Source organism: Dermacentor variabilis, chromosome 8 (genome assembly GCF_050947875.1).
Source record: "Dermacentor variabilis isolate Ectoservices chromosome 8, ASM5094787v1, whole genome shotgun sequence".
In the NCBI taxonomy this organism is placed as follows: domain Eukaryota; kingdom Metazoa; phylum Arthropoda; class Arachnida; order Ixodida; family Ixodidae; genus Dermacentor; species Dermacentor variabilis.
The window spans coordinates 28933149-28953398 of NC_134575.1; the positions used below are offsets into that span (position 1 = coordinate 28933149).

A 20250-nucleotide genomic window follows, 5' to 3' on the forward strand; every position below is an offset into this window, starting at 1 on the left:
TAATAGATTGATCTTCTTTGCCCCTTATTCAAGCAAAATGTTATTTTGTATGGTTTGTAAGCATATAGTGGAATTCATTGAATCACGTAATGCCCACCTACATTTAACATGGCTTTCTGCATGGATTTAGTAGCATGTCGCAGTTGATGGAATTCACTCACGACGTCACTCATGCTTGTGTTTTCTAGCATTTCTTGCAATGTCAGTCGCGGTTAATAGCAGCTGCACTTCATTTGCTTGCTTTTTTCACATTACCTGGTGTGTTCGCATCGTTCTCTTATATATATATGTATATATATATATATATATATATATATATATATATATATATATATATATATACGAGAAGAAAGGGGGTTAACCGAGGGGCCCGATTTTTATTAGTCATATCATAACAAGCCAACCAACACTGACACCAAGGACAACATAGGGAAAATTACTTGTGCCTAATGAATGAAATAAAGAAACGATAAATTAATGGAAATTAAAGTGGATGAAAAAACAACTTGCCGCAGGTGGGAACCGAACCCACAACCTTCGCGAAGGTTGTGGGTTCGGTTCCCACCTGCGGCAAGTTGTTTTTTCATCCACTTTAATTTCCATTAATTTATCGTTTCTTTATTTCATTCATTAGGCACAAGTAATTTTCCCTATGTTGTCCTTGGTGTCAGTGTTGGTTGGCTTGTTATGATATGACTATATATATATATATATATATATATATATATATATATATATATATATATATATATATATATATATGAATAAAAATTCAGTTGCAAGTCAGTGCTCCCGTTGTGTTTTCATTGTCCTTCATACTTTGTGCACTGTTTCTAGTCGCAAAAATGCACTAACTCGGTCAGCTCTCAGTGTGGAACTTTAAAGTCGGATGTGAAAATGAGAATTTAATCAACATGCAAAATATATGTAGGACAATAGCAATTATTTTACTGTTTACAACATGCAGTTTGTACATGTCGGTACAAGAGTTGAGAGAGATAAATACAGAGTGTTACAGTGTGCAAGGTTGAACGGTCCGGTCTCTGCCATGAATACTGCAATACAATCATAGGTGTGCACAAGTCTTGCACTGCGAGCCGGAGGCTTGCTCCAGAGCTTTCTTATTCTATTAAGTGTCAGGTGCTTCCATTCATAACATCGTTGGTAAATTGCTTACTTAATTTCCCATGTAAGTGCCTGCATTTCATTCTGCTGTATTCATGTAATTATTTTCAGCACCTTTCTTTCAATTACTGTAAGCGCTACAATCATATTGTGTCAAGGTGTTTTCTAATGCGCCACGATTAAAGATTTTGACAAGTTTTGAACGCTGACGTAATGGCAAAGATATTCTCAGCCATAAAGTTTGCTCATTGAGACAGCAGGCAACTTGTCCCACAAAACATCAATCAATTCTATTTTTAGATAAAAACACATCAGTTTCTTACCTGCCAAGCTACATCTCTACACCAGTAGGTACCACATGGTCTTTCCTAAAAGAAGGTTGCAGAAGTATTTAAATACACCCTTTAAAATTCATAGTGAAATATTTTGCGCGCATAATCGACAAGGACACAGTGAAGGGGGACACACGAGCATACCAAGTGCTCGTGTGTCCTGTGCAGGGCCTTGGGTAATTGGTACATTAATTCCCTGGGAGAGGCCTCCGACCTGCGGTGAACATAGAACCAACGATGCTGACGGCGATTCATGAGAGGCCTTGTTTGCAAGGCACCACCGCGGTTGCTCTGTGGTCACAGCGTTCCATGAGGTCGCGGGTCTGATTCCCGCCTGGGGTGGTACTCTTCTTAGTCATGCACGTCACTCACGACCTAATTTGTGCACTCACTTGCGAGTTTGATTCCTGTATCTGCTTTGTTTTAACGGCAAAGGTGTTAGGATAAATTCCAAAACAGGTTTTTAACTTGACGGTGGATTGCATCGGCGTGGCCAGACCGCAGTCTGCAATGCGCGGTCTGCCTCAGAACCCCGAAACGGCTGTAATATACTATAAGGTGTTTGTGATGAACATGGTGTACTGACGTTAACTCACACTCGCCGACAACATCACTCTCATTCATATTCACGCACGCTGAAAATCACCATCATTGGCATTCATTTGTGTTCGCGTTATCCTGCACTCCAGCTCGTATTCATGTCCACTCAAAACTTGCCAGCACCCACTCCTGTGCACACTTTTGTCCAATGTCATGTGTACCCGTGAACGAGCACACCGACCTATGGTCCCTCGTAAGACTGAACGGATGACAAAGGCAGATTACTGCTGAACAGATTACGAAAATACACATGGTTTTTTGTTTGTTTCCCTATCACCACCGCTTTCGAACGCCGATCCAAATATTTCCCATCAATTTGAATATTAATAAACCAACTCAACCAATAAATCTTGATTGTAGACAGCCCCTTAATGAGTGATCTACAAACGTTCTAGCGTTGCCGTCACAATTCTTGCTCCTGAGGCTTTCCTGGTTCACGTGTCTGCACAACTTGCCAAGCCTCTTCGAAGCTGTAAAAACAAAGTAAAAAAGAAACATCAACGTCCTCCTTTGGTGCTGAATTTTTTTTGTCTTGTGTGATCTTGAGAATTCGTGTGTGTGTTTTTTTCTAGAAGCGGAACCTCTCCATAGATGGCACACCAAGTACGCAATGTTCTTTTATTGTCAGAGTTGCTTGTGGAAACACTGGAATCGCACTGAACACATAAAACAAGTGAACTCAGGAGTAGCAGGGGTTGCGCAGGCGTTGGTGCCCAAGTCATCTTGTGGGCGGAAGTGAAATTGTTATCACGTCTCATTTACTTCGGAGCCCTGTAGTTGTCGCTGTCTGCGACGCAGGGGGCACAGATAACAGTGTCGCGTCGCGCTGTGACCGATTCAGAATGCCTATTAGTGTTCTCAGCTTCCTTCCTTCACCAGCTCGCCATAGTAAACATATGTGCTGCGGTGAGATCTGATGCATACATATCCGCATGTTCATAACCCTGCAGAGACTGCGTGAAGTACAGGCGGAAGGGCCGTACTACCTGGCTGGCTACACGTTCGGTGCCATGGTCGCCTTCGAAGTGGCCGTGCAGCTTCTGGCCTCCGGTGAGTCCGTGGGCTGCCTGACTTTCCTGGTCGGAGCACCTCGTTTTCTGGACATGCACTCTGCCCACCGGAGGTTGCGCTCCGCGGTCAGCAGAGAGGAGCAAGAGACGGACGTCTTCGTGGCGTTCATCGTCCAGTACCTTAACCCTGACGTTCCTCGGTTGAGCAAAAAGAAAGCCGCATGGTTTACTCCCGTCACATGGTTTACTCCGCCTCCGCACACTTACGCATGAGCCACATCACACGTGACCCTTGTGTACGGAGTGGGAACTAATAAACGTCCAATAATTACGTCTAACGTACTTCGGATTACATCAAACGTCGAATAAACATCAAAACCGGCTATTTTTTGGTGTTTATGCATATGTGTATAATGGCCTTGAGAGTGTCGCGGAGCGGGTATGGATCGGTGAATTGCGGACGTGGTTGCCAGCGAGTCTCAGACCTTATCTTGTTTTTTTTTTGCACACGCTTTGTAACACTGACAGCTAAATGCTTAATTGAGAGACTCATTGGCTGGCTGGCTGCTTGTCTGGCTCACTGACTTGATTGAATAAGTGTATTGCTGATTGGTTGAGTGAGTGAGTGTTTGATAACTCCTACCGCGCGTCAAGTGCGCATGCTTTTTTCTTTTACAACGCGCCCTAATGCGCGCCGTGCGAGTGGCTCTTTCACAAAAACGGTAACGTCGCAATACGGATGTTAACTGCGCCGAACCTTCGCTATATGCGTCTGGTATATACTTCGCAACGCACGCGCGTTGGCGCAGAGGAGCATTTGGTTCAGAAGCGTTATATTTCGGGCGAGTTGGTTGTGCAAGGTTCCTTCAGGGAATTTTGCGCGCGCAAAGACAGGACGTCGAACATGTGTGTGTCCATTCTTCGTTGCACGTCCTGTCTTTGTGCGCGCTAAAGTCTCGAAAGAGCATCTGGTGCTGGGCCTCAGACTCGAGCTCGTCCCCGAATTCCTCTTTCGCGCGCAGGTGAGGAGCCGGCTGAGCGAGAATTCCAGCTACGAGACGAGGCGGGAACCAGCCATCGACATCCCCCTCGACGCCCGCCCCGACGCGCGACCCAGCCGCGAGGCCGTGGCCGCTGCCATGCGCCTCTTCTACGAGTTCCTCAGGGCGGGCGCCGCGTACCGGCCGCAAAGAAAGTACCGCGTCGACGTGCTGCTCCTCAAGCCGCGCCAGCTCCTCAAGACAACACCGCTCCTGCCGCACGACTACGGCATCCAGGAGGTATGCGCGTGCAAGGGAGCGATCTCGGTTGCATATTCTCGGATTGTAGCGCGAAGTGACACACACACACACACACACACAGACTAGAAGAAGACAGGACGAGCGCTCATCCCGTCTTCTAGTCTCTGTGTGTGTGTGTGTGTCCCCCACCCCCCCACTTAACGCTACAATCCGAGAATATGTTACTATATCAACTCACCCAACTGTCTATCCTTTTGCATTATGTCCCGATTGCCTCGAGCATGTGTACATCAAAGGGACCTCAATTCAAAGCTCTTTCTCGATTAGGCCTAGCAGAGTTACGGAATGTGCTCCAACGTGGAGGAGAGCAGAAAAAAACGCCGATTCACAGTAGTTAAGCTTCGACTAAAAACGACACCGCGCTTCAGTAGTCAAGACCTCCGAGATCTGGTGTCACCCGTGATTTTCAGCCCGATCCTAGAGGCTATGTGGTAAGAGTTGTCGCTGATTCCTACGAGGGTGGGCTGCAGGATCTGTGCTGCTGAACTTCGGCGATTTGGAGTAGTTGCCCAGACCAACTGCTTACAAAAAAGGATTTTCAAGAATCGCGGAGTAGTGTCCTTAAAGAACAGTCGCCATTCCAGTCGATATGCTGCGCTGCCATTCATTGTTCTTTTTTTTTCGTGGCAATGGTAAGCAGTGTTTAGAGTAAGACAACAATAGAAAACATTGAGATAGGGAGAAAAATAATAAGGCAATTTTCTAGAATGATCGGAGGGGCGTTGCACTTTTCTTTCTTTTCTTTGGGGGGGGTGCTTTAGGGGAAGCTGTCTGAGAACGCTAAATTGTAAAAGAAGATATTCCGTGGATGCCATGCAAAAGTACGGGGGAGATAATTACGGCTATCTTAGACCGGCACAATGCACCCATCTAAAAGTTGACAAAGTTCTACTCGGCGTTCATGAAGCCTATAAAGGCTTAAGGAAAGTAATCAGAGGGTACACGCTAGCGCAGTATAAACCTAAAGAAAGGTTGTTTGGTATTTTGATGGCGCTCAGGTATGTATGAGAAACCGTACGTGTGACGGCGAACGAAAATAGGTGCATAGCGTGAGAATGGGGTGTAATGATGCGCTTGGTGATGCTAACAGCAAGCAGTTGGAATTCAAACGTATTCAAAGATATTGATGTTGGATATGAGCTTTATTCGTGTGCTGGAGTGTTGCGGAACATGACACCACCGCGTTCCACAGGGGACTTAACTCATAGTCGTCATCATTATCATTATTAACTTTCTTGCATCAACATAGTGTGTTGAGGTGAGCAACTGTCCACGCTATATATGGGGGGGGGGGGGCAATGGGCCTCTCGTATACCTACAGGAATAGTGAGATAAGTCGTGAGAGGAGCATGTGTCAACATACGCCGCAGCTTCTAAGGAATACTGAGTTCGCGCTGCTTTGGCTTGTCTACATCGCACCAGCAACCACGCCTTTCAACAAGGGACGGGATTTCAGGCTAATGTCATCGTCTGTATGCTGGATGACACAAAAATTGTAACAGCGCAAACACATGCAACCACAAAGTAACAAGGACGAACACAAGCGCTCAATTGTGTCTCGTCCTTGTTACTTTGTGGTTGCATGTGTTGGCGCTGTTACAATTTTTATGTCAAGTATGCACCAACTCGCCCAGAAAGAAGTTCTAATGTATGCTGGGTGGGGCGGTAATTTTGCAAATTGTGTAACGACTTCTGTCTTATTGCAAATAGAAATTTTGAACGTCGCCCCCCCCCCACCCCCTTCCCCGGTGATTTCGGACTACTTTAGCCACTTGCAGAGGCATTTTCGACTCGGCAAACCTTTTCGCGCTTTTCTAACACTGATAACTATTTAGGTTTTCTTCAGCGATGGTAATGACCGCCGGGGCGGCCGTACCCTTTGCAACGGATCGCCATTGTTTGTGCCCTCACTGATTAGACAAACACCTTTAAAACTAAAAAAACTAATAATACCGAACAAAAACATTAAGCGAAGAAGGTAATGTTCATTTTAAGCCTGAAATGCTTTTAACTCCCATTGTGGGTGACCTTCAAGTGACCTTGAGCCAAAATGCCAGAGCCGTTGACCGGGCACGCAAACGTGAACAATCTGGCAAGTTGCGAGAAGAAAACGCGATCATCCGGGCAACCAGTAAAAAACTCAAGAAAATTCGGTCTCTGGCCCCCAAGCTTTTGTACAGGGCCACATTACATACGTTAGTTACTGTCCAAACAAGTTATAAAAAATATTGCTTCTGAATCGTTCCTGTGGCGTCGTCTGCTCGCGCATACGCGTGCTCGGCCAGCAGAGGTCAACAACTGGCGATTCGAAGTGCATGTCGCGATTATTATTATTATTGCGGAGAGTGACAACAACGGTACGAAAATATTGCTGCTTTTGAGAGTCGGTGATTCATTCCGAAGCGCCGTATGCTTTAGCTTTGAAGTGAACCACAAATGGCCTAGCGACGATATCGGCAGCGCCGAACGATCAGAGGCGGTGCCAGAGGGACCACTCCTCGGTCGCTTATTGGCCGCTTCGCCGTACGGCTGCCGGCCGCACAAACGGGTCCCGGGCCCGACCTCTCTACGGCAAGGAAATCTCGCCGTTCGCGAGCAAACCGCCGTCGCACGGGTACCCGCGAAGGGCAAATGGCGTGCGGCAAGTTTCCGTGCCGGTAACGTGGACGGGCCCTCACATTGAGAAAGGACAAGCGAACGAGAGACCACTCCGAGCTGCCGAACTATGCGACTACGCGAGGAGAGAAGCGGACAACACGAACGCCGCATATCCTGGTCCCTTTCGGAGTCGGCCGGCTAGTGTTACACTCAAACGTGTGAAGGCCCGTCCGCACGGCAACTCGCCGCACGCAGTTTGCCGTTCGCGGGCCGCCGTGTGGCGTTCGCGTTGTCCACGTCTCTCCTCTTGTGTCCGTGTCTGCACGCCTTACCGCTTCTTTGCATTAACAAAGGATTTCTGTATGCCTGTGGCTCGGTCATAGTGGAGGCTATGCTCGGTCGCTCGGCTCAGCAGGTTCCGTAATTGGCATTTCATCACTACTCATCATACGTCACGTTTTCTGCTAGTGTGCTATGACGTCAATATTTTCGTTCCTCCTCTGTGACGTAGTAACCGCCGCGCTAGCCATGAGTCTCGACTTCGAGAAGGAGTTTTTAATGACTCTTTGGAGCTGAATTAAAATTATTTTGTAATGTTTGCAGCGTCCAATACCTCGTTCAGGGTGACCTTGCATGAGGAAGCAGCCCACAACATGCTTTTTAAAGCCTCGAAATTTGGTGTCCCAACCCCTTTAGTAAGTAAAAAAAAATATCACACGAACTTTAGAACTATATCAGTTCGAAATGAGCAAAGCAGTGCATGCAGCTGATATGAAAAATGTAAAGGCCACGAAATGAACAAGATGAGGACGAATATGTTAATGAAACTTTGCTTTGTCATTCAAGATCCTTGTTTACATTCTTGTACATTTGCAGCGGCCAGTGAAAAATCTCAATGACGCTGTCATTTGTTCCAATGTATTACGCAGGAGCAGCTATCAGCGGTCGTGTATCGTGAGTAATTGCACCGAAATTATAGTCGCAACAGAGAGCACGCATAAAAAGCATGTGTTCTGCAAAATATACGAGGCCGAGTCAAATGAAAGTGAGCCAATGCGAATATATCTACAAATGGGGTACTTTACTTAAAAGTAGTATCCATGAGTATTTAGACATTTGTCCCATTGACTAACGAGTCGCGTGATCCCTGTTTCATAAAGCTCCTTGGGTTGCCGTTTCAAAAAGACGGCAACTGACTCTTTCACGTCATCGCTCAACACGAATCTGGTTCCCTTGAGCTGCTTTTTTGGTTGCCCCAGAGTGTGGAAGTCGCATGGCGACAGGTCTGAGCTGTATGGCGGATGTTGCAGCGTTTCCGCTTGAACTTTGCCAGTTTTGTATTAAGCACATCAGCGACGTGGGGACGGGCATTTTCATGGAACAAGATGACCCCATTCGTCAATTTTCCACCTTGATTGCGACGCGCAGCCGGTCCGGCGTTTCACAATATCGAAAACAATTGATACCCTCTCTAGATTTAGCAAATTCTACCAGTAATGGCCCCTGAAGATCGAAAAAAAAAGTCAGCAACACCTTGCCGTTGGAAATGACAGCCTTTGCTTTCTTTGGCAGTGGTGAATTCGAATGTTTCCACTGTAAATTCTGCCTTCGTGTTTCAGGCTTGTAGTAGTGGCATGATGGTTCGTCCCCGATCACAATTGCATACAAGAAATCGTCGTCCTCATTGTGGTACCGGATCGGATGAGTAAAGGCAGCGCCGAACTTCTCCGTCTTCTGGCGGTGGTTCAAAATTTTGGGCATCCATTGCGCACACAAGAGCCGACAACAGAGATGTTCATGAATTATGGCGTTACCCGAACCGTGACTGATGTTCGCACGCTCTGCCAGTTCATCGATGGTTATCCTCCGTTCTTCTCCAATCAGCTCATCAACCTTTGCAATCATGTTGGGGGTGATTGCATGGTGGCTTTGGCCGGGTATTGGATTCTATTTGCAACTTTCACGTCCTTCTTTGAATCATTTGCTCCAACGCTTCACAGTGGCCAGTGAAATACTATGTTCAATGTACACGGCAGCCATACGGCGACTAATTTCTTTTTCGGAAACAGCTTCAGCTGTCAAAAACCTCACGGCACCACGCTGCTCAACTTCTGGAGCGTCCATTACGTCGCGCAACTATGTTCAACTCAGTGTATGAGAGAGAGAGAGAGAGAGAAAACTTTTATTTTTACGCCAGCGTCCGGCGCTCTACCCTGGTCGGTCAGCTACCAGTCCTCACACAACACGTCTCTGACGTGCTGGATAAGCACCGGCAGGAAAATGTTAGTTGCATGGGGTGGTGGAGTGAGCCACTCCGTCCATGACCGTGGCTTGATGTTAGTGGGAATGTTAGAGAGGGCTGACTGCAGTTTCGGTTGAGTGTGAGGGCAATGTCATAGCCAGTGCTCTAGGGACCGATATTCCATGCAGTTCGGGCATTTCGGTGGCCCAGGTAGGCCTTGAATATAGTGACGGAAAAGAGGAGCCACTATTGAGTTTGTTTGAAGTCTTCGGAGAATAGCGCTGTCTTCTCGCGAGAGGTTAGCAGGGGGAGTAATAAAGGCGACGGCATTGGCGCGAAGTTGCTTTAAAAGTGATGTGCGCGCCTTGTGCAAAGTCTTTCTTTGTTCCCTTGGGCTGAATTCGGATGGCCATAGGCACGGGGGACCCGGAAAACTAACTACGCGGGTGAGCTCATGAGCCCGGGAGTCCCCCCCCCCCCCCATGCCTTGGTGCCCAGGTATCCACTGCAAGGTAACACAGAGCGAAGGGTGTGCGTCCAAGTGACATTGAAGTAGGCTGTGTATATGCTCAGGTAGCAAGTTGTCGCGAAACATGCGGCATGCATCTTGGCTATCGGTGCGAATTAAGTTGCGTTGGGTAGGATGATGAGGCCGGGTGACTGCTTCGAGAATAGCAAGAGCCTCTGCGTCGGATGGGTCGGGGACTCCTATGTGTGCGTTTACATGCTCGTAGTCAGGGCCGACTACTGCAGTTAGACATCTACCCTCCGAGTGACTAGCGTCCGTATAATAATACGTAGTGTCTGGTAGTGGGTTTTCCCTATTTATTCGTTTGACTAACTGGGAGCAGCGAGCTTCGTGTTTGTGCGGCTGCATATATTGTGGTATGGGTAGGACCGTGAATCCGGGTAGTGAGTCCCATGGTGGTGAATACAACGGTGGAAAAGGCGGTAGGGCACCTGTCTGGTATCCTTGATGTTCGAGCAGTCTGCGCCCTTGTGGGGATGTTTGAAGCCTTTGAATTTGCGCTTGTCTGGAAATTGTAGTGCGTTCATCAAGTGTGTTGAAAAGCCAGGTGGCGGCCACAAGGTCGTTTGCGGCGAATCGGGGTACTCCTAAAGCTAATCTCATATATTTGCGGAGCGCCGTTTCTAATTTGGAGTGCTGGGTCTTAGTGAGAGATTGATATGGAAGTTGGTAGAGCACACGGGAGTAGACAAGCGCTTCAATAATCCTTCGAAGTTCTTGCTCCTTTAGTCCTCTGTGTTTACGTGTTACTTTAGATAACATGTGGTATATCTGGTTTAGTTGTCGGATCGTTTTTTCCAACCATACTTCAGCTCTACCGTCATCCTGAAGGATGAAGCCCAGTATTTTGATGTTAGATCGGCGCGGTATTTCAGTGTGTTCGATATGAAGACTGATGCTTTGGCGCTGCTCTTCCGCGCGGCGGCCTATTTGATTAGTTACTACTATGTACTCAGATTTTGTTGGAGAACACTTAAGCCCAATACCGTTAACGTATTCGTGAATGGTATCTAAGCCTGACTGGATGGTGTGCTCCTGTTCACCTAGGCACCCCTTGCAACACCATGTAGTAATATCGCCTGCATAAATATTGTGTTCGAGTAGTGCGATGGAAGAGAGCCGGGCAGGCAGATCGAGCAAAGCAATATTGAAGAGAGTGGGTGATAGGATTGAGCCTTGAGGCACTCCTATACTCAGAGGGTATGGCGCTGACAGCTCTCCATTGATTTGAATTTGTATAGAGCGACCGGTAAAAAAATCTTTAATATAATTGTAGAGGCGGGTGCCGGTTCGTAAGGTCAAGAGGTTCTTGAGGATAGCGGAGTGTTTCACGTGGTCGAAAGCCTTGTGTATATCTACACCTGCGATTACTCTGGTTTGTACGAGACTGTGATTTTGATACACATCTTCCGAGATGCGAAGCATGGTATCCTGAGTGATACCATGTGATCTAAAGCCTGTCATTGTGTAAGGAAAAGCACTGCTGTTTTCTAAGTGCCAGTTGAGACGGTTAAGGGCCATGCGTTCCATCAGTTTGCTTACACACGACGTTAAAGATACAGGACGTAGGTTTGTGATACAGTTGGCCGGGTTGCTGGGTTTCGGGATTGGTATTATCATTGCCGTTTTCCATTCCTCTGGAAGGATTCCGGATTCCCGAATATTGTTGATGTATTCTAAAAGTTGTTCTAATTGAGAAGAGGGTAAGTTACGAAGTGTACTATAAGTAATCCCATCTTTGCCAGGCGTAGTGTTTCGTTTCAGCGAAGAGAGAGCTGTATGTAGCTCAGCTAAAGGAAACAGGCTGTTTATGCCTGTTGTACTCTCTTCGAGTGACTCAGTTGAGTAATCCGGAAGTTTTGCTGCATTTTGATCCAAGGAATAGAACGTCTGACGAATTTCATCAATTATTTCTTCGCGTGTCAGCCAGAGCTCATCATTATCTTGTCCATGGCGTGTCGTGGTTTTCCTTGGCCCAAAAGTGATCTTAAGATATTCCACACTCTCGCAGTATGTAGGCGGCCGTTGAGCTTGTCACCTGTTTCTAACCAGTTCTCGGTGCACAGTTTTTGCGCGTATTCTTGTGCTTCTACTGTTATTTGCTCAATAAGTTTGCGAAGGCTATGATTCTGTTTATGTTTCTTCCAATTCTGCACTATCCTGTGTCTTTCATCCCATAAGTTAAGCAGATGAAAGTCTATGTGTGGGTTTTCAACAGTACGCGCAATCATTTTGGTGTACTTTTTCCTCGTCTCGCTAATATTCTTCACCCATGAATGTAGGTGCGGCTGTTCGTCGGCCCTATCTAGGTCTGATCGGAATCGGTGCCAGTCAGTAAGTTGTGTACTAGAAGCTGCGTTAGCAAAGCGAGCCTTAGAGCGAGGAATGCTTAGAGTAACCTCAATGATGTAATGGTCACTTCCAAGACTTTCGTGAAGATTCGCCCAACTTACATTCCCGATTCCGTGGTACCAGCTTAAGTCGGGGTTAGAGTCACGTTCGACACTGTTTCCTTGGCGCGTGGGCTCGGTTGTGTCATTAAGAGACGTAAACTCGTTATCTTGCATTTTTCTTTCGAGGCGCTGCCCTGCTTTAGTTGTGCGCTGGTAGCCCCATGATATGTTATGTGTATTGAAATCCCCAGCTATAATGACGTCTTTGTCCTTATGTAGCTTTGTGTACGTGTCCAACCATTTCAGAGAAGGACCGTCGAGACTTGGGACCCAGTATGCATTGATAATTAGAACGTCACGGCTGCCGAAGCGGCATTGGACACTAACGTGCTCCTGAGTCGAATTGTTTATGGAATCAGTATCGATTTGTATAGCTGGAATATGTTTGGCCACGTATGTTACAGTGGTAATGGGAACGGTCACACCCTGTGGAGCTCTTTTGTCTCGTTTAGTAATATTTCCTTGGGTAAAGTGTTAATATCCCGGTAATGATTTAAGTCCGCAAGCTTCTTGAATTAAAATGATATCTGGTTTCTGCGCTTCTCGGCCGATAAATTTTTGTAAGAGAGCTTTCTTCATTCGAAGGCTCCTGCAATTCCATTGCCATATTACTAAAGGTCGATTAGGGCCTGCCATATTACAGATTTGCCGAGCCGGAGAGCTCATCGACCTTGGACTGCGTGGATGTCTGTGCACGCGCGAATATTTGCGCGTTGGCTACAAGCTGTTGAACGACGAAATCAGTGCGTGCAATTTCTTGCTTAAGATATTGCATTTCAGCTTGTATCGTGCGAATCACTGCAACCTCATTCGCGAGGCTGTCTACTTTAGCCGTGAAAACCTGGATCGCTCGTTCAAGGCGCTGCATGCTTGTTTGGTCCGGCATGTGCGATGGGGTTGTAGATGGTGTCATAGGGCGCTGAAGAGCTTGAGAGTACGAGTAATGAAGGAGTGGAGTCCGTAAAATAGAACGGGTTGACTGTGAAGTGTTAGGTGAGGATTGTGAGGGATTAGTAGGCAGGTTTGGACGGACTGGCTCACCGTCACCAGAGGTTGGCTGGCTCTTGTCATTTCTGGGACGTTCCGGCTCCGGAGTGGTAGATCGCTTGGCGGCCTTAGACGGCGGGCTTCCATTTGGAAATTTTTTGTGATGGTTTGGTTGGCACTGCGACTTCGGCTGCGATTGCGGGCGCGACTGCGGTTGCGGCTGCGGCTGCGACTGCGACTCCGGCAGTGACTGAGACTCCGGCTGCGACTCGTCTGGCGAAGCACGGAAAACCGGTTGGAAGTAGCGATGGAGGTGTCTGGGGTCTTGTCACTTATAGTGACTCTTGTGCCCTGTTGACGGGGACGGTGTGTCCCCTGTGGCAATTCAGGGAAATCTGATGTATACTGGAAGGGCTTCGTGTTGCGTATCCGTCGGTGACGGTGCTTGGATGCCCGCGAACGCGCCGCGCGGTCCGCTTCTTTTCTTGCTGGGCAGTCTTTCGAAGTCGGCGAATGTTCACCGCCGCAATTATGGCAGTAGGGGAAGCACTCATGGGGGGGCGGGGGGTATGCTTTGCGCACTGGGAAATGTTCTACTGCATTGATGGCACATGCAATACGTCGAACGATTTGGGCATACGTCGGCGGCGTGACCGAGCGTGAAGCAGTGCGAGCACAGCGAACTTCTGTGCCGAAATGGGTAGAGGAGCTGGACAACGCGATTAATAAGGGCAAATCTGGGTAAACGTGGGCCTTCCACCGTCACCATCACGGTGTTGGACGTGCCTATTCGGCGGATTGTCAGGAGTTTCACTTGTTCTACTTCCACAATACTTTGCAGCTCTCCGTCGGAGACCGAGCAGGGTATTCCATGTATGACGCCGCGTGCGTTCATAGGATCAGCGGCCACGTAGGTGTTTGTCTCGTAAGCTGCATCATTGATAGTGATGCTCTATAGTTCCGCGAGCTTGTCGGCAGCAGATCGACGATAGGTGTCAACGGCCACCAGGTTTTGTGTGGTGCGGATTTTGAAGTATGTGTCGCTGCGTTCCACTGTGTTGAGTCCTGCCGCCGAGCGGATAGCGTGGCAGAGGGTACCGACGTCGATTGCAGCAAGTTTCAGGCATGCCGTGAATTTAACAATCACAGTGGTGGCTTGTTGCTGGCCCGGCGTTGTATGTATAACGCGTGACGGAAGGCGGCGCGCTTGCTTCTCCCTTTTCTCCCTTGCGCAAACTAGACTAAGCCGCCATCGTCGGTTCACCCATTCCCCCCCCCCCCCCCCATGCTTTCACTCGCACATACAGCATGCGGCGCACGCTCACGATGTTATCGCCCTTGGACTTTATACAAACATGAGGGCGACGGCGACGGCAGGAATGCGCCTGGAGTGTCCATATAATTGCTATCGCAATAATATAGTAAGAGTATCCGGCAACTGAAGCCTCCCATGGCCCATTGCTTTCCGCAAAAGAAGTAACAAAATCAAACTTTTACCATGCGACATTTCGCTGTGCCGCAACAATGTTTTTCTTTCTTTTTCCTTTTGTGGGGCGCGGACACCCAGATGAAGGAACACAAAGGAAAGTATGTTGGCTACAATCGAATGCCTACGTTGGGTACCTAATGTGGCTACCAAGGGAATATCGAAGAAAACGCGAGACGCTTGGTCCACCGAAAACCATGCGCATACTGCTCGCTATCATCGCTCGCTATAGTCGCCATATAAGTTTTTCTGGAGAGGTTGCGCTCAAGCGAACGCGGTGCAATCCGTCGAGTCTCCCCACAGGGATGGCGGTGAGCGACCATTGTTTCTTTTTCTCGTCTGCTATCTAGAAAGCGTCCAAAGCTCTGCTAGGCGAAAATGCATTCGGCCAGAGAAAACCGAACGCGCACCGAAGTGCGCCGTGCAGTGGTTGGGGCAACACGAGAAAAATGCATGCGCTCTGGCTGGCTCTGGCAGCCTGTGAGTAGCGAGGACAAAAGAAATTGAAGAGCCTCAATGTGTCCTCGCGAATAAAAGTCAAAGTAGAAAAAAAATAAGAACGTAGTTACCTTGGCTGGCTTTAGTGTTTTGACATGGCACAGGTGAAAAAAAATGCTGGTATTTTTTTTATGCGACATGATGGCGCGAATGAACCACCACGAAGCTTCGTCTCATGGGACCTCGCTGCGTGCGTTGTCAAATTGTCTGATAGCTTGTTGATTTGGCTTTTCTCGTTGTATGTTCGAAGGTAAGACTTTGGAAAAGTCAATGCACCTTTGGCGTAAAATATTTATAGGAACATTAAACCCAGAAAGTTCCGTAATTGAAAATCTAAAGCACACGTTTTGAAATGTCAATGCACCTTTCGCATCAAAAGTTTATGAGAACTTTATACCCATAAAGTTTCAGAATTGACATCCACGCGCTCCGCAGATTCCGCGGCCTCCGCGAGATGCCGCGGCGAGCCCGTTCGCAATCAAAACGCCCTTGAAACTTTGTGCTCGGATGGGGCTGCTGGCGTTATGTGACTCCCGGTGCATGGGCGTTGCCACGAAATGCAGCCCAAGTTCGCAGTTTTCGCGCTGAAATGTCTTTTCGAGCGTCAAAAAGCATTCTAGACACAATCCAGAATGATTTCCGGCGCCGGGGGTTGCTTTGGGCGGTGCACGGAAAGCACGAAAAAATTTCGGGGAGGGAGGGGCGGCTGAAGCCCCATAAGCCCCCCCCCCCCCTGGCTATGCCCCTGCGGGGAGGATATAGTGTTTGCGCACAGTGGAAGGCGGAACGCTGTCCTCGCTCCGCTGTAGACTCCATTGAGCGGAGCGTGAGGAGTGGTTGTGTAAATGAGGCCTAACGCGGCTGCATGGCGGGGAGGCTATCGGGGGCGAGGAGTTACGGAGTCGCCATCTCTCGGAACCGCCTCCCTTGCGTAGTATGAGGGATCACGTGGCGCGCTCCTCATAGGTTTCGCTCACGGCGCTCAATCAAAACACCACGCGGCAGCCCACCTTGACATTTATGTAGGCGTTCTCAAAACGAAGCTAGTTTTTGACTCGATATAATAATCTTGGGCAAACTGAAAGCACAGAATCGTTTACAGACGCTATCTCATAACCGAATAAGCACAGTAAACGCCACTGCGCGCGGTCGCCGCGATGGAGTCTCCCGAACCGCCTTCTTGCGTGAAAGGTAGGCAAACGCTGAGAGTAACCTATGTGAAATATGTTCTTATAGTGGGCTGTCTGTATAACCAAATGGGGCATAACGGAATGGAGCCTCAAACCAGTGATCGCACGGGTTCCCAGCGGCCGACTGCACGTCTGCATGCATGTCCGGGCACAATATTTTGCATTCGCTGTGAGTGCGTTTTCGCCCCGTGCCGTGAGCTTTATATGGCTATCAGAACTGTTCAAAAATAACTCATTATAGAGACTTGGACACGTATACAGCTACTGTGATGTGCCATTCCGACGATTTAATCTTTTTTCATATTCTAAATTCTCTGACGTTTGAATGTTATTTTTCAAGTTGCATCGCACTATATGTTTATCGGTCTTCTCAGCGTGCGATTTCCCTCTGCTTCTTTTTCGTAATCCAGTGCATTAATTGATAACACAAACATGACCATATGCCATGCCTTTCTTGAATGCCCTTCTTACCGCTCCCTTTCCATTTCAATTACTTTCCAGAATCTAGCACGAACAAGTTCATAGAATTAATAAAGCGTCATGACATTAGCCGGGCGCGGGCGAGCTTCTCAGTGCGCGTTTTCTACTGTTCTCCGAACATCGCGGTGTCCCGGCGCCGTAGCAGAAATCTTCCTCGCGTCTGTGCTTGCTGGAACACCCGAGTTGTAGCCGATGGCTGTCTGCTGGTCCTAAGTTTCCCTAGCCAAGTTTCACGCAGCTCCTTGTCCTGCTGCTACGTGTGAATAAGGCTGACACCGGGCTCCGTTACGTGCGTCCGACACTGCGGCACCGAGCCGTAGCCTACCATGCTGCACGCCTCCAAAGGCAGCCAATACCTATTATAGTACTTTAAAATGTTGTCAAGCCGACACCCAAGGCGGTAAAGCCTCGGCACTTATTCAGAACCGCTGCGTAGGTTGGACTTTAAAATTTCGTTTTCTGCTAGCTTCGGCGCTTCCGAAGCAGCCTCTGTGTCCACGTGATCCCTCATCCCACGTCACGCCAACGGCGGCACCAGCTTCTTCAGTGGTGGAGCTCGCCCCCAATAGTGTTTGCACATGCGCACAGCGGAAGGCGGAACGCTGTCCGGGCTCCGCTGTAGAGTCCATTGAGCGGAGCGTGAGGAGCGCACGCTCCATTCTGTTTCGTCGTTCTCACTGCAGTCAAATGCAATGCACATCTCTCGCGTCTCTGGGAACGTTGCCAAGCCCTCAACGCGCGGGACCTTACGCGCACCGTCGATAGCGTGACAGCACGGCCGTGCCGGCGGCACGAACACGCCTCGAGTGCCCATATCATACCGTCGACAAAAAAAAAAATAGCATCGCGATGTGCACTTCTTCTGCATACGGGTACATATATAGCCATCAAAATAAAGGGAAAAAAGAATTGGTACATTATACAGCGCTCTCAAGTGCACGACTAATTTGTGAACCGGGCTATCGCCGAGCTCGCCTAAATCAATGTAACGCTCACGAGAGATGCACAAACTAATGCATCAGAGTTGTTCGTTTGAAGGCAAATCTTGGCCAAGCAGAACTTGGCTGAGATTTTCACAACAGCGTATGCTACCCGCGCACTGGGTTATTTCACCAAGCCCGTGGGGTGGTTCAGGGCCCCTTCAAGGTCCCCCTATAATCTTTAGGCCGGCGCTGGGTGCACGCATGTGGCAGCAGACGACCCCATGTGGAGTCCACTGCTGTCACGCATTATGACGCCGTACAAAAGAACATTTAATAGAAAGTACGCAAAATGCTAGTATTATCGTTTTGTTGTTTAATATGTTAAGCCTAAATAGATAAAGCATTTGTTTGATGCTGTGTTTTAAAATCGAAAATGACCGCCGGCGCCTACACACGTCGCGCGTGCACGCAGTGAGAGGATCGCTGTGGTTCCTTGTGGCTGTGTGGTGTGTACTTTAGTACTGGAGCATTGTGTAATGTCTGCGAGTACGAATAACGTTGCCGTTACGAAGTTAAATAAGCTTCGAACGAACTGTAGTGCATCCACGAAGCAGCATCCCATGTCGCCTGATTTGGACTGCCTCTTTCGAAGAGCCGTGGTAACACAGCGCCAACTGCATATGGTGCCGACGCGGATAATGTAAGTTGCAGGTTGTGTCATATGTAGTGCTTCTTTTCATCGTGTTTGCGCCTTCTGGTAAAGCTGGATGCCCGTTTGGCCTTAGGCACCACGTCGAGACACTGCTTACGAGCTCGAAAAGACAGAAGTGATGTGCGCCGGCATTGACAATCGATTTCCAAATCACTTTGCAAAGTAAGGGCGCCTTTTGTCGATGAACAAAGTGCGTTCACTCGTTTCGCGTCGCCTTACGTACGCAGAAACCTAGTAACGAAATCATGGACGCGAAACGTGAATCTAACAGAAAGGCATGATCCCGCCTGAAGTCAATGTCAGCAAGCGTCCGTGACGAATCTTAAGTGACTCGCACGAGGCTAGGCGATGAACAGTGTGTGGAGTGCCGCTGCTTCAGTCTGGCTAGTGCCCATCCCGCTTTCATCAACCAGTTGAAATGCCCAGTGTATTGGTTGCTATAGATTGTGGTGCAGTCAGGCAGCCATTCCATAGCAGCGATGAAAATTACCTGTGCAAGTAATAGCAATGTGATGGGTTTTTGTGGCGATTGTCATTATGTAGCACATGTATGGGAATGCAACCATTTCCACTCTGTGCACGTCTTTAGATAAATGGTTCATCTTGTGACAATATGATATAGCACCTGGATCTTCACCTGTACCTTTGTGTGCTTCATTTTTGCCGACTGTCTTTGCTCTACAAAGAAGGCCAAGTTTCTCTGAGTTTCACTGACTAAGGGAACAGGCTTGTGCGACTTAGCTGGACTTGAAGCAATCAACAGGGGTCAAACACGTGGTAGAGCTTTACTGGTACAATTTTCAATTGGAGGCCATTGTGCATGCCCCATAGGAACTCATTTCCTATGGCAAATACTAACGTAGTGGCGTTTTTTTTAGGTTGTATTTCTTATTAATATTGTTAAAATATAGATGTATGTCTGCAAATTTAAGAAATGTGGAGTCTCTGACGTAATTCCTAATTCATTTTGATACATTATATTATTCCCATTGGACTCCTCATTATTGCTGTTATTTCTCAGCATTCTCTAACAGGTATCGTTCCTTCATCTTTGAAAGAAACGAAAGTCCTCCCTCTTTTTAAATCTGGTGACTAAGGCATTTGTAGCAATTAATAGATTGATCTTCTTTGCCCCTTATTCAAGCAAAATGTTATTTTGTATGGTTTGTAAGCATATAGTGGAATTCATTGAATCACGTAATGCCCACCTACATTTAACATGGCTTTCTGCATGGATTTAGTAGCATGTCGCAGTTGATGGAATTCACTCACGACGTCACTCATGCTTGTGTTTTCTAGCATTTCTTGCAATGTCAGTCGCGGTTAATAGCAGCTGCACTTCATTTGCTTGCTTTTTTCACATTACCTGGTGTGTTCGCATCGTTCTCTTATATATATATGTATATATATATATACGAGAAGAAAGGGGGTTAACCGAGGGGCCCGATTTTTATTAGTCATATCATAACAAGCCAACCAACACTGACACCAAGGACAACATCGGGGAAATTACTTGTGCCTAATGAATGAAATAAAGAAACGATAAATTAATGGAAATTAAAGTGGATGAAAAAACAACTTGCCGCAGGTGGGAACCGAACCCACAACCTTCGCGAAGGTTGTGGGTTCGGTTCCCACCTGCGGCAAGTTGTTTTTTCATCCACTTTAATTTCCATTAATTTATCGTTTCTTTATTTCATTCATTAGGCACAAGTAATTTTCCCTATGTTGTCCTTGGTGTCAGTGTTGGTTGGCTTGTTATGATATGACTATATATATATATA

At 47.7% G+C, this 20250-nt stretch overlaps 1 protein-coding gene across 1 annotated transcript in view; it reads left to right on the forward strand.

Annotated features, from left to right (window-relative positions):
- The window catches only part of LOC142591344 (uncharacterized), a 44415-nt gene that overhangs the window by 21790 nt on the left and 2375 nt on the right, over positions 1–20250 (forward strand). Inside the window, exons 4-5 of the mRNA XM_075703669.1 lie at positions 3008–3107; positions 4090–4347. Of these exons, the coding sequence (XP_075559784.1) occupies positions 3008–3107; positions 4090–4347 (358 nt within the window). The remainder of the gene's footprint in view (positions 1–3007; positions 3108–4089; positions 4348–20250) is intronic.